The 14,349-nt window shown below is 48.5% G+C and overlaps 1 protein-coding gene across 4 annotated transcripts in view; it reads right to left on the bottom strand.

Annotated features, from left to right (window-relative positions):
• Nucleotides 1-14,349, bottom strand: part of VWA5B2 (von Willebrand factor A domain containing 5B2) — a 46,133-nt gene that overhangs the window by 15,954 nt on the left and 15,830 nt on the right. For 2 of the 4 annotated variants that reach the window (XM_038417140.2, XM_038417141.2), the window contains exons 4-9: nucleotides 11,024-11,255; nucleotides 10,224-10,378; nucleotides 4,474-4,605; nucleotides 3,831-3,955; nucleotides 3,434-3,610; nucleotides 99-209 (exon numbers count right to left, since the gene is read on the bottom strand). In XM_038417140.2, the coding sequence (XP_038273068.1) occupies nucleotides 99-209; nucleotides 3,434-3,610; nucleotides 3,831-3,955; nucleotides 4,474-4,605; nucleotides 10,224-10,378; nucleotides 11,024-11,255 (932 nt within the window). The remainder of the gene's footprint in view (nucleotides 1-98; nucleotides 210-3,433; nucleotides 3,611-3,830; nucleotides 3,956-4,473; nucleotides 4,606-10,223; nucleotides 10,379-11,023; nucleotides 11,256-14,349) is intronic. The other 2 variants (XM_038417142.2, XM_038417143.2) reach the window with 1 other exon arrangement.

The raw sequence follows: 14,349 nt of genomic DNA, 5'->3' as shown, positions 1-14,349 counted from the left end.
GGATGAGTGAGGGAGACTGGTGGCTGGGGACCCTTGAGCCAGGTTGTGATGGCATCTGGGTTATGAGAGTCAGGAATCCTCACATGCACCACACTCACGTTGCTGCAGGGCTTGCTTGCTGGGAAGAGGGGTTTGATGTGGGAGCCAAATCCAGCAATGTTCAGCAAGGTACCTGAAGGGAGGCTCTTCACTGCCACCAACAAGGCCTCCTGGGAAGAAACGAAATGTAACACATACGGCAGGTGAGGCCAGTGATGATGGGGAAAGCGGAGAGTGAGGCTGATCAGCTGTAAGCTGGACACACCCTGTCCATGAAAACGCACCTCTCCCTACCAAGGAGATCTACCAGGCTACGGAACCATCTTCCAGGGGAAGGGCTGAGAGCCCCACTGCTGGGAACGTTCGTAACTGGACTGGACAAAGCCTTGGTGCATGGGCTAGAGAGAACACTCCTGCATTGCCTCTGTGGGTCCGTTCAATTTCTGACATCTCTCAACAAACATGGCCTTTGGGACCCCTCCCTCTGTGACACAAGGCTAGAGCACCTCTCTGCGGCGTCACTTCCTGGCACTGGCACTCACTGGGCAACTGAGCCAAGTCACTTCCCTCCTCCTCAGCCTCAGATGCCCCCCTGGCCTTTCTGGGTCATTTGAATAAGGATGCTCCATGCACAAGGGCCAGTGTGGAAGGAGGTGTTGGGTTGGGGGAGAAGCACACAGATGCGTGGCTGAGGCTGGACTCACTGGGGGGAAGGAGGCTGGAGGCAACGTAACAAGGGGGAGCAGCAGCAAGAAGCTGAGGTGTGAAGGGCCTTGAAAGGGAGGACAAGAAGCTTGGGTTTGATGCAGTGGAGAAGGGGAGCCACTGGAAGGCTGTGAGGGGGTGCTGGGATCAGAGGGTCAGGCAATGACGATGATCCTCGGATGTGGGTGTATTTCTGGTTAAAGCCTACAGGGCATATCCTCAGCTGCTTAAGTGCCCTGCTTCTTCACAGGCTACTTCAGCCATTGAATTACTGATGGAGCTGATCTGCCCCTATATATTTACACACACATTCGATACAGGCCAAGGAGTCCAGGATGTCCCGGACAAGGCGATCACACCCTGTCCCTGTTTCAGCCCCTCTCCTCGGATGGGATAGCTGCATTTCCCCATGACAAATCTCAGTGTATTTACAGCCCATTTTTCTAATCCCTTTAGATTTCTTTGTATCATCTTTCTGCCCTCACTGGCGCTTGCATCACCTCTTCAGTTAGTCTCACCTGTGAACTTTCTTAACATGCTTTCCGATCATTACATGAAAACGATAAAGAGGGTTAATTAGCTCATGTTTACACTGCACCTTAAATATGTGAAACGCTATGCAAATGCTAAGTACCACTATTACAGAGACAAGGTACGGGAGGTAATATCTTTTATTGGACCAACTTCTGTTGGTGAGAGCTCTGTGTAAGCTCAAAAGCGTCTCTCTCTCACCAACAGGAATTAGTCCAATAAAAGACATTACCTCACCCACCTTGTCTCTCAAATATCCTGGGACCAACACAGCTACAACACCACTGCATACAAGTATCACTATTAACAAGTTAACTCAGACAGGTCCTAGCAACAATCCCTATAGTCCCCGCTGGAAACCTCCTCACAGCTCTATCCGTTACCATTTGCCAGTCTTTCAGTTTTCAACCCAGGTACCAGTGCTCCTATCCAAGCCAATTAGAATGAATGTTTCAAGCACGATTTCATGGGGCACAATCAAATGATTTTTTTTCCCTAAAGTCTCTCTCAATAAAAACTGCCATGTTCCTTTCATTCACTAATTCTACTGTTCTGTTAGAAAGAGCAATCAAATTTGCTTGATGTGATTTATTCTGTACAGCCCCTTATTGCTCATGGTCCTCTTACTCTATAAACAATGTTCTCAGAGTATCCATCCCATTATTCTAGAAGGGACATACAGGGCAGTAATTGTCAGGATCATTCTCTGTCATTTTTTAAAGACTGGTACCACATTTATTTTTCTCCAGTCCTCTCATATCTTTCCAGTTCTCCAAGACTTTATAGAAACAGTTCAGCGATCAAATGGATTTGTCAGTTTATTTCCCTAATGCCCTGAGGTCTGGGCCATCCAGACTAGCTAATCTTTATATGGTCACATTTTCCAAGTATTCCCTCACTTGGTTTTATCAATGGATATTCACTATTCCATATGCAGCAACTCCAGCCTGAACAGCTGGGCTGTGGAGATGTGTAGGGAAAGTGTGAAGGAGTATTTCCTTAGGCTGCAGAGAAGCTGTGGAGCCATTCTGCAAAGACCTTTCAGTTCAGTTGCTGCAGTAGCCTATGCAGGGCATTCACACAGTCTTACCCCCACAGGAGGAAGGAGATGAGAGGATCCGCACAGCGGCAGATCCACGGGTCCCACCTCCAGCTCATCCACATCTCCCTCCCCACTCCTCTGCTGTGCAGAGGACTTCACTCACCTACTGCAGGTCCTCTGCCCCTACACCTGTTCATACTGTACAAAGTCATATTGGTTCCATGGCCCAGGGGCTCTCAGAGGAGGAAGATGGATTTGGCCTGCGTGTCCCAAACCTCTTTGCTTTATTAATTTAAGACAATTTTTTTGAGCAGCTCAGAACCTCAAACATCTGAGTCAGCACTGATGTCATACCCTCCTCATTTTCTAATGTCTCTATCCTTCCCTTCCCCCAACCGTTTCTTTAAAAGCCCTTCTTATTAACAGCCTCAATCTGCTTTGTCTTCTCCCTGCAGCATGGACTGACCCTGCACATTGTTTAGCTACCTCCTCCCTTCTCTGTTTCTAATACAGATCAGTCTGTGATGTCTGTCTGTCTTCCTTCCATTCTAATCTCTAAAGTCTCTCTGCATTGGCCAAAGTATTTTCAGAAGTAACCAAGGAGTCTTGCCCCTCCAGGATATCATGTCCCTCCCCAACACCCCAAGCAAAAGCATGAGAAGAGAGATGGGTCTTACACCCTGGCCTAAGGTCAGCAGACTCAGGCTTTGGTGGACTCAGTGAGAAAGCAAATTGCAGTCTGTCTCCTCCAAAGAAAATGGCATGACCTGGCCCCTCCCCACAACATTCAAATCCAGGGATTGTTAGCAAGTCCCTCAGTTGACCTCAAATGCAGCACAGGGAATAGAGGTAGCTAGCCTGCCTGTTAAGTAGCTGATCAACCAAGGGGATTAACACATTCTCTGTGCCATCAGGCCCCACTGATAAGGAGGAAAGGAATCTGAGAGCTCTGGGTGACCTACTGTTTCCTCCCTCTCACCTCACCCTAATGGGAAGATTTGAGACACATCAGTGATTCACCCTGAGGACTTGGAGCCATCCTGGCCACTGCTTGTTCCTGGCTTTCTTTCCCTAGGTGGATCTTATGCCTCCTGTCCCCAAGCTTTTCCCCCTGACCTTGATCCTGATGATGTTGGGGCCACTCATGCTGCTGCTCTGGTCGATGAGGAAGAGGATTTCCCGGGTGACCGTCTGGAGGTCAGTAGGCACACTGCCCACCTCAGGGCAGAAGTTCAGCATCAAGACCGGGTTGTGGAAGATGTCTTTGTGGAATCGCTTCTGAACGAAGGCCACCTGTGAGTATGAGAGAGAGACAGGAGGGGGTGGAATCCTCAAGCCTCACATCCCCCTTCCACAGGCACTTCCCCTTGAGCCTCACACATCCTCGCCCAGGACAGCTGTTTCCTCCGAGTCTCAGACTTCTCCCAGACCTTCTTCCATCCCAGTCCTCTAACTGGCTGGGGCACCTCCCCCTCCAGGACCACCCTGCTAAAGACCCTCCAGGGCTGGTCACCTGTCTCTCCCCATCACTGTCCTTCTTGGCGATTCGCACGTAATCCCGACGACTCCTGATGTGAGCCTCATACTCCTGGTACGTCATGGCACCTGCCTCAATGACCAGGTGAGGGCAATGGGGCTCTGGGCAAAAGGACAAACATCAGAGAAGTCAGTAGCTCCCATCCTATGGCCCTGGGACACTTCCTGGTGCTCCGCAGAATTTAGAGTCATGAGGATCCAGCAGTTGGGAAGTGAGATGTTGGGAGGGGAACTGGACCCCCTCCCTTATGAAGTGGGCTGCAGAACAGAATGGGCCACTGGCACAGTCTTCTAGGACTGGTGAATGGAAAAAGCCTCTGAAATACTAAATATGACTCCATGTAAGAGAATTGGGGTTTCTCCACTGGCAGCACCCCAGCTAGGAGAGGCAGAGAATTAAGCAATGGAGAGCTTCCCCATGCTTAGCATGCCTGCTTGGAAGAGTCTTGAACTGTAGTAACCAGGAGCTTCCCACAGCTAGCACTCCTGCTAGGAGCGGCCTTGAGCTCCCAGAGTCAGTGCCTCCTGAATTTTCCTTGCAGTGCTTCCTTTAGCCTAGCTGTGGACGCCAAGTTAAAAACATGCTCCCACTGTAATGTTGGTTCACTTGTTCCTCTTACCACAGGGGTACAAGATAATCTCCAGACTCCTGTCACATTGGTGACCCTCTGCCAAGGTAACACAAATGGTGGAGGCAGAGTTGGCATAGGGATTTGCATCAGCCCGTAGGGCATGTGATGGGCTCTCCAAGCCTGCAGGGCAGAGAAAGAATAAGAAGCAGAAGTTACAATTACTAAGGGGTTTGGGGAGGTAGGGGTAAGGCCCATGATTTGTTGTTTTTAAAGGTACTCAGGCATTGCTGCACTCAGTGTTGTAACATCTAACCAATTTAGGAACCTAAATTTCATTTTCAAAAGGCATTTAGGAGACAAAAATCACATTGACTGTTGATGGGATTTAGGCACCTATATCAGGTAGATGTTGCAACACTGATGCACAGAAACGCCTAAATATCTTTAAAAATCTGGGCCTAAATCATGTAGTCTCAGCTCTGGATCATCATTGTGGCTTTTATATCCAGACATCATCCCAAGGCACTTAGGGTATATCAACCCTGCAGCGGCGAGTCTCAGAACCTGGGTATACAGACTCGGGCTTGAGCTACAGTGCTAAAAATAGCAGTGTAGCATAGATGTTGCCACTTGGGCTGGAGCTCAGGCTCTAAGACCCAACCCCCTTGCTAGGTTTCAGAGCCCAAGCTCCAGCCCAGTGGGAATGTCTGCACTGCTGTTTTTAGCACCATAGCAGTGAGCCTGAGTCTGCAGACCGTAGCTGAGAATTGTTGCTGCAGATGTTTTTTTGCAGGGCAAACATAATCTAAGTCCCTGTTGCATCATCTGGGTGCCTTTTTTATTTTTTTGAATACTTGTGGCCTGTTATGCCAATTCTTTCTCTCCCCTAGACCCTGCTGTTCCTCCCCCGCAGAAGACGTACAGAGCTGTAGCTCACAAAAGCTTATGCTCAAATAAATTTGTTAGTCTCTAAGGTGCCACAAGTACTCCTTTTCTTTTTGCAAGTAGATAATAATTACATCCAAAAAGCTATGCTAAAAGAACACTAAGGTTGTGAAGTCAAGCACTGAAAAGTTAGGAAGTGTCAGAACTCAGGTTGCCTTTGCAATCTGAATTCAGCCCTCTTGTGCATTATGATACAATCTTTAATTGCATGATCACATATTATTTTTTCCACAGGACCCCTGCCTCATTGAGTAAATGAGAAATTATTCAATATTTTTTATCCCACCATTCAGTGTGTTGCCCCAGACCTTATTTACTCCATACCATTCAAACCCTGCCCTGAATTCAAAACTGCTCATTCTTTCCTGAGTGTTTTTATGATGCTCTCACCTTTGTATCTGAGGGCTTCACAATCTTTCTTTAATTTATCTTCACAACACACTTGTGGGAATAGGTGCTATTATCATGCCCATTTTACAGATGGGGAATTGAGGCACAGAACGATTAAGGCTAAAATTGTCAAGTGTCCACTAATTTGGGGGGCCCAGTGTGAGACACTTGGGGCCTGATTTTCCAGAGTACCAGGACTTTATATATTCAAAGCACAGCACAGCTCCAACAGTCTGCAGCTGTCATTCTGAACACTCTGCACATCTGGCCATAGGTGTCTCACGCTGGCCATCCAGAAAAGGAGTAACACACAATTAGTGGCCAACCATGAACATTTTGGTGTAAGTGACTTTCCCAGAATCACCTAGGAACTCAGGGGCAGAGGCAGGGACAGAATCCAGTTCTCCAGGGAGACATTCAGTTGCCTTAACCGTGAGACCATCCTTTCTCATCCTGCAGTCCCCTGCCTCATCCACTACTCAATTTCCTACTTCTTCAACAAATGAGGCAGGGGTCCAACAGACTACAGCCAACCCTGATTCATTCCCAAAGCACTGTCTATTCTGTGGCAGTGAATGAAGCTGTAGTATGTGATCATGTGATTAAAGACTGTACCACAATGCATATGCAAAAGGGGCCAAATTAAGGTTGTATTTTTGGTCTGGACAAACAATGTATTTTTCCCTAATCTCACTCTTGGATACAGCCAAACCATTTCAGCAGAAATGTTTCAAAACAACTCAGCTGAGGCAGACATCTGGCATGGAAAATTTCAGCCCACATACTTAAAGTCTGGCAAAGTTATAAGCAACTGAAAACAGGGTCTTATAATGAAAAGTTTATGCAACCTTAACTCCAGGCCACACTACCAGCTCTGCTAAAATAAAACAGATCCATCCCAGGAGAGGAAGGAAGGGTCTGTCAAACTGAAATGGACAGAATTTTCTCATTTACTAGCCTCCAACACATATACACACACTCAGGCACATTCGTACTTGGGGGTTATGTTTGGCTAACATCATTATGTAAGGCCCTGAAAATCTGGTATTGCTTCGCAGAGGGGCAACATTATCCTTCCCCCTCAGGATTTTCCATCAGCCTCCTTTCACTGTCACACATAGACTCATAGACTCAAGGCCAAAAGGGACCATTGTGATCATCTAGTCTGACCTCCTGCACATTGCTGGCCACAGAACCTTACCCACCCAATCCTGTACTCAGAGGTGTGCGCAGGAATAAAAATTTGACCACTTCTGGAGGAGCACATTCTGTCTCTCCCTGCCCCCAATGGCCCTGGAACCGGAAAAGCTGGCTCTCTCCTCGAGGAGCTGGCTCTCCTCACCTTAACCCCAGAGTTCTGTGCCCCTGCTGATTATTCGGGGTACATGTGCCCCTGCTTGCCCCCTCTTGTGCATGCCCCATCTATACTGGACCCATAACCTCTGGCTGAGTTATTGAAGTCTCAAATCACGATTTAAAGACTTCAAGTTACAGAGAATCCACCATTTACTCTAGTTCAAAACAGCAAGTGACCCGTACCCTACACTACAAAGGAAGGCAAAAAAACACCCAAGGTCTCTGCCAATCTGACCTGGAGGAAAATTCCTTGCAGCCACAAATCTGCCAATCAGTTTGAACTTGAGCATGTGGGCAAGATCCACCAGCCAGACACCTGGGAAAGAATTCTCTGTAGTAACTCAGAGCCCTCCCCATTTAGGATCCATTTCCGGCCACTGGGATTATTTGCTACTAGCAGTTGCGGATGGGCCATATGCCATGGTAGGCAATCCCCTCCTTAAACCCATCAAGCTCAGTCTTGAAACCAGTTAGGTTTGTTGCCTCCACTGCTCCCCATGGAAGGCTGTTCCAGAACTTCACTCATATGCAAGTACTCACACACAAATGTGCACACACTCATGCTTCCATACACAGGAGTATTTATACCAACACATACACACATACAGGCACATTCAAACATAAGTGCATATGCACACATAGAGCCATGCATGCACATTTGCTCACACACAGAGACAAGCACTCATGCATGCACACAGATGTGTACTGACACACACACATGCTTACACAAGTGTATGCAAACACACACACTCACACACACACAGCCATGAGCACAAGCACTTACACTTACACAGGGGCAAGGGGTTAAACACATTTGCTAAGAGGGAAGGTTAAGGTTTGGAGGCCTCACAGAAGGAGGAAGCGTGTTTTGAGGAGAGCCTAAGGAGGAGAGGGTGGAAGCGGAAGGAAAGGGGCTCTGCACATAAGGGACAGTATAGAAGAAAGCCACAGGCTATCTGATGAGAGCCCTCTGCCCATCCCACTTGGCCAGAGTCTTTCCTGAGCATCCCTCCCTGCTCACCTTATGCCACCCCACACACAGACACTCACCAGAGCATGGCCTCCACTGAAATTGCCACTGGCTAGTCACCACCCAGTGTAATATTCACACCAGTGCTCAGTGCCAACATCCCCACCCCCAGACGCAGTAGTTCAGGGGAGGCAGAGAAGAGCCTCTTCAAGGTCTAAAAAGGACGGTGGGGATGCTCACAGTGCAGCTGGGACCCCTTGACATTTCTCTTTCTGGCATACCTCCCACTCCTACCAGAGAGGGGCCTATAAACCACTCAGCACAACAGACATTTTCTCCAGATCGATGCACAGTGAGGCCAGAGTGCGGCACCTCAGAGACAGATGGGCCTTGAGCCAACGCTAATGGGATCAATGCCCCTAACCTCTCAGACACACACTCCAGTCTCTGTGCAATTCATCCCCATCACATCCCTTCTCCCCACAGCCATTCCTCACTTTCATTTCTCTGAGTGGAGGAGGATATTGGCTAAGCAATAAAGAGCTAGGCTTTTACTGCTGGATCTAAGTGGTAGCAGCTAAGACTCCATCCCAGGTGAAGTGAGTTGACTGGTCTCAGCCAGCTATCCCATAAATCCATGATGTGCAATGGCATTTGGGGGCAGGAGTAAGTGGACTGGCTCATCCACTGGCCTGCCTCAGATGCCCTTTGATCCTTCCTGCATTCCCTGACTCACCCAAGAGCTCTCATTCTATTATTAATGGTGTACTTATTTAACAGGGTGGTTGGGTTCTTCAGCTGACCCTCCTGCTTATAAAGGTACTGGGACACCATAGGAGATGTTAATTGATTCCTGCTGGATATAATGGAAGTGGCAGTAGCCCTTTGGCCAGAGGTATCTATGGGTGCTTTTGTCTGAAGTGAGTGCCCTGGGGAGGCAGCTTGGGATGGGGTTTGCCTCTCTCGAGTTTGTGGTAAGTGTATTGGAGCACAGCGAGAATGCCACTGGTTCACAGCTTGGCATTTATAGTCAAAATCTACTCTCTACCTTGATAGGTTTCAGAGTAGCAGCCGTGTTAGTCTGTATTCGCAAAAAGAAAAGGAGTACCGGTGGCACCTTAGAGACTAACAAATTTATTAGAGCATAAGCTTTCGTGAGCTACAGCTCACTTCATCGGATGCATTACATCCGATGAAGTGAGCTGTAGCTCACGAAAGCTTATGCTCTAATAAATTTGTTAGTCTCTAAGGTGCCACCGGTACTCCTTTTCTCTACCTTGAGAAGCTAATCAGAGATGGCATGTTCCAGGGAGAGATAAAATCAGACAAGGACATTGGGGCGGGTTGGACGGACCAGGTTAACATGAGAGAAGGTCTGGAGGTTCCTTGGCTATGGTGGGATCACATCATGTTAGTTCAGCTCCCCAACCCTTTTGTTTTATTGTTCAGCAGCTGGAGCAGGAATGAGGCTCAATGATGGAGGGAGGCAGAAGGAGCAGATTTGGAGAAGGGATTGTACGGAGGGACAGGAAGTAGCTTTTCCCTTAAATACCAAAAGGAAATGTCTTCAGGAATGAGGTGCATCATCAGATATCCTTTGTTTCACAGGACATCTCTCATATTAGTCCCAGAGTTACCTACATGTCCCCCCCTCCCCCCAGCTTTTATTGTTGGAAACTTTCCATCAGAAACAGATTCATGAATCTGAGTTAACAGAGAGAGACATTTGCACTAATGGAATAAATCCCACAACCGCAATGGAATAGTAAGTTTTTGGTGCTCTTAATTTTGGGCCTTTGTCACACTCTGCAACCCCTGTTTGAGCCTTGGTAGGTGACGAGTAGGATCAGTAAGCTATAGATCTAAGGAGCTGAGGGCTGGAATAGTAGGCTGTGGTGGGTCAGGATAGAGGGACATGAAATGAGCTGTGTGTGTCTGTTATCCCAGGGCTGGAATAGCAGTGGGGGGGGGGTGCTGCGGATGGGGATTGAGGTACACTAGATGGGCTGTCAGGGGGAGGCTTAGCCAGCTGTTTCCCACACACTGTCCAGCTCTATTGACACTTCACTTCCATGAGCATTGATGACCCACCAAAGAGAGAGAAAAATAAGCTGACAGAGAAACATCACCCTCATACCTGCCAGCAAGCAGGGCCCCTTGACCAGCAGCTCAAAGGAGAATTCATAGGGGAAAGGATTGTAGGCCTGGCCCCTGAAGATGTCTGTGCTCTTGGGAGGCATAATGAATGACTGTTCACTTCGCAAGCCAGTAGCTCCAAAGCAGCTAGTGGGACTGAAACAAAAGACAAGTCAGTCATGAGCTGACTGCAAAGCACCCGCTAGGGGTGGGCTTGGCCTGCTGGGGAACGTTAGCCTCTGCAGTGCTGAGCAGCCTGCAGAGACCCCTTATCCACAGCAGCCTCTCTCCCTATCAGCGCAGAGAGCTCTTGCCATGCACTCCTGGGCATTCCAGCAGTTGGGAGATTAACAGGTTCCTCTGATGATAAGCCTGGGATGTGCACCAGACTTCAGTGCACACCTGGGTATCTCAGTCAGGCCATGGGGACTTTACTGCCACCTCAGGCCAGTGGAGATCCACAGTCCATCAGGGAGGGAACATGAAGTGTCTTCCTAAACCCCAACATCCTCCCACATTTACCTGTCAGGTAATTCCTGGTCTGCCCCCCCCGTGAGCAAGCAACAGGAGAATGTGATAATCCACAACTGGGGAGACCTGGGCAAACCCTGTAGCATGAGACTCTGTGTTCAGGTTTGGTGAAGTTAAGGTACATTCTGGGAATCTCCTCAGGGATGAGGTGACCACAGAACCATCCAATGCTCCTTATCCCCTCCTTATAGCCCGTCTGCTTTCCTTCCCCTTCCATAACCTCTTCAGCCCCCACTATGGCACAGACTCTGAGAAAGCCATGAAAATCACCATAGGGCCAACCTGTCGTCACACAAGCCTCCCGGCTCACTCGCATTTTCCGGGATGGCCACCACGAGGGGCATGAGGATGGAGGGGAACGCAATGTGGAGCGCACCATCTGGCAGGGTCGACAGCTCCTGGCTGCTGGTGAAGACCACAGTCAGGATTTCTGAGGGCCCAATGGGGCCCATGCTGAGGATGAAGGTAGAACGCTCTAAATCTTCATCAATGATTAGGTGACCTGGGGAGGAAAGGAACAGTCAGCAGGCAGTTTCCACAGAACAGGCATTTAGAGCATCAAGCTGGTATTCGCAGTTACAGACCAGCACCAGGACAGGGGATTAGGCCCTCAGCCATGGACAGTCCCAAACTGGAATAGTGAGGCCAGGGGGATTATTATTCATTATACATTAAGTATTATCAGTGTGCTTAGCAATGTACAAACATATAAAAAAGACACAGTCCTTGCCCCTAGAAATTTACAGTCTAAGGTCTGGTCTCACTATAAAATGAAGCTGATGTAAGCCACCTTGCGTTGACCTATGTGTATACGTGTCTACACTTGAGCTTGTCTCCCACCAATGTAAGTGCCCCGTTACAGTGATGCAGTAACACCTCCTCCTTGAGCAGCACTGAGCCATGGTCGATGTACTGAGGTCAATACAGTGTGAGTGTAGACACTGCGTTATTTATGTTGACCCTAACAGTCCTCCAGCAGCTGTCCCACAATGCCCGACACTGACAGTTCTGGTGACAATTGTGAATTTCACTGCCCGGGGTCACGGAGACTGGAAGGCCCCCCTCCCCTTTAAAGCTCCATGCATTTTTGAAACGTCTTTCCTTGATTGTCCAGATTGGCAAGCATACCTAGCAGCTCTCTTTTGTTGTGTGCAACTCCCCAGCTGATCATACTGGCTACATGCTCCAGAGGCACTCCAGCTTGGAACAGAAAGGAGGTACTGGATCTCCTGGGCCTGTAGGCAAGACGCTGTACAAGCACAGCTCTGGACCAGCCATAGAAACATGGATATCTATAAGCAGATTGCCTGGGGGATGCACAAGGGACCAGCAGCAGTGTCTTGTGAAAGCAAAGAACTTGTGGCAGGCATATCAAAGGCCAAGGAGGCCAACAGTTGATCCAGTGCCGAGCCACAGACCTGCCACTTTTACAAAGAGCTGCATACCGTACTCAGCGGAGATCCCAACACTGTCCTGCACACACCATGGATACCTCCGTGGAGCCCAAGCCACAGGCCTGTGTCATGAAAAGCGAGTTAGGCAAGAGGAGCCATGTGGAGCAGTGGAGTTATGTACGCAGGGATGTCCCTTAAATCCTCCTGAGAGAGCTTGATAAAACTTTCATGGAGGTATTCTGCAATCCTCTCTTGAAGGTTTCTAGGGATGGCAGCCTTATTTCTTCCTCCATTGAAGGACCCTTTCCCACACCAGTCAGCGTTAATTTCAGCAGGCACCATTGCAGTACACAGGCTAGCAGCATACAGGCTCGGGCAGTTTCAGGACACCAGCAGCAGCTGTGCTCTCTCTGCTTTTGTTACCCTCGGTAACAAGATATCAGTTAAACCACCACCATCTATGGAAAATGGTGCCAGTATTCAGTGCCATTGGCCTATACCAGTGGTTTTCAACCTGTGGTCTACGTGTAAGGATACATGAAAGGTTGTTGTTACCATAGAACAGTGGTTTTCAACTTGTCTAAGATTTCCAAAGGGGTTCACCTCTATTTGAAATTTTTTACGGATTTGCAAATGAAAAAGGTTGAAAACCACTGGCCTATACTCATAGTTTTATGCAGCTGAGCAATTCCTCCTCCTTTTCCTCACCCCTGGTGAGCCAGACTCACCTTGGCTGGTGCTGTGAGTGGCGCCGTGCACAAGCTCTCCAAAGCAGAATTGTCAATAAGTATGCCTTGTTTAAAACTTTACTGGAGAAAGAGAAGGGAGCTATGAATCTTAACTTTCCCCTTCTGTTGTGACTATACTGACAATGGTACCTCCGTGTGTTTTACCTGCAGGTTCTCCCTCTACATCTTTAGAATGGCTGAGCCAGATGGGGAGGAGAAAGAAAATTACTCGGAATGACATGTTCAATGAGACGCTCCAAGCCAGCATCAGACTATGAGCAAAGGGCCTGGGGGGTGAACACTGCAGACAGCCTGGAGAAGGGAAGGGAAGACAGGAGAAAGGCCCAGGAGTCCCAGCAGGAAAAGGAGAGAGGGATGCATCAAGCTATAATAAGGCTTCTCTGGCAGCAAACACAGATGCTGCAGACTCTGCTGGACCTACAGGGTCAACAATCACAGGCATACCTCCCTTTGCCATCCCTGGAGAACTCCATTACACCTCTCTACACATACCCCTAACATTCCACCTGGTATCAGGGGGCACATCCCTACCTCACCAGTCCACCCCAGGGGACATAGAGGGCAACCACAGCTTCACATACACTGATCTGTGAAAGCCACAGTTGCTGTATGAGTATGTAAATGTGTGTAGGTAGAACACAAATGTTCTTTCCCTTGTTAAGTTCTGTTCCATTAATTTATTAAGTTTTTAATGTATTTGCTTTTAAATTGCACAGATTTTTCTTTGTACTGGTTTTGCAACTGAGTAAAATTATATTATTTGGAAAATAGTTCATCTTTATTAGCTTCCAACATATGCTGCAGAGTGCCTAGCCGTTCTGAAAGCACCTACTTATTAACTATTTTACAGTGTGACCAGGAGTGAAAGTAAGTCAGGACACTTACCAGTACAGGGCTGGGGCAGCTCTGGCCCCAGAAGGGGCGGGGCCTCTGGCAGAAGGGGCGGGGCTGGGGGTCAGCATCCCCCAGCCAGCCTTTCTAGGCTGCCTGGCTCACGCCACCCAGGGCTCCCATGTTGATTTACCGCTGTTGCGGTAGAGGAGTCCGGAGCCCCGGGACCGTCAGCGGCTGGGGGGGGCAAAAGGGGCAGGGACATTAAAGCGTTGCAGCTTCCTTTGCCATAGTAGCGATTTAATGTTGCTGCGTTTAAACTTTAAAGCCCTGCAAAAGACAAAAGGGGCAGGGTCATTAAAGCACTGCTGCAACAGCACTTTAATGTGGGCTGGGTATGGTCTGGTGCGGGTTCTTACCGGTATGTCATATCGGCCCGTACTGGCTCACTTTCACCCCCAAGTGTGACATAACTCATAGGATCAATGACACACATGGTGTAATAACTATAAATGTACACCAAGCATTGCAAAATTATTAGGTGCATTGACAGCGTTATAGTCATAGATGTACACCAAGCACCACACCATTTTTAAAAGGCCCACAAATAGCAGGGTGAGGT

Source organism: Dermochelys coriacea, chromosome 9, assembly GCF_009764565.3.
Source record: "Dermochelys coriacea isolate rDerCor1 chromosome 9, rDerCor1.pri.v4, whole genome shotgun sequence".
Taxonomy (NCBI): Eukaryota; Metazoa; Chordata; order Testudines; family Dermochelyidae; genus Dermochelys; species Dermochelys coriacea.
The sequence above is the reverse complement of the archived record's forward strand: the minus strand, read 5'-3'. Positions and strand labels throughout refer to the sequence as shown.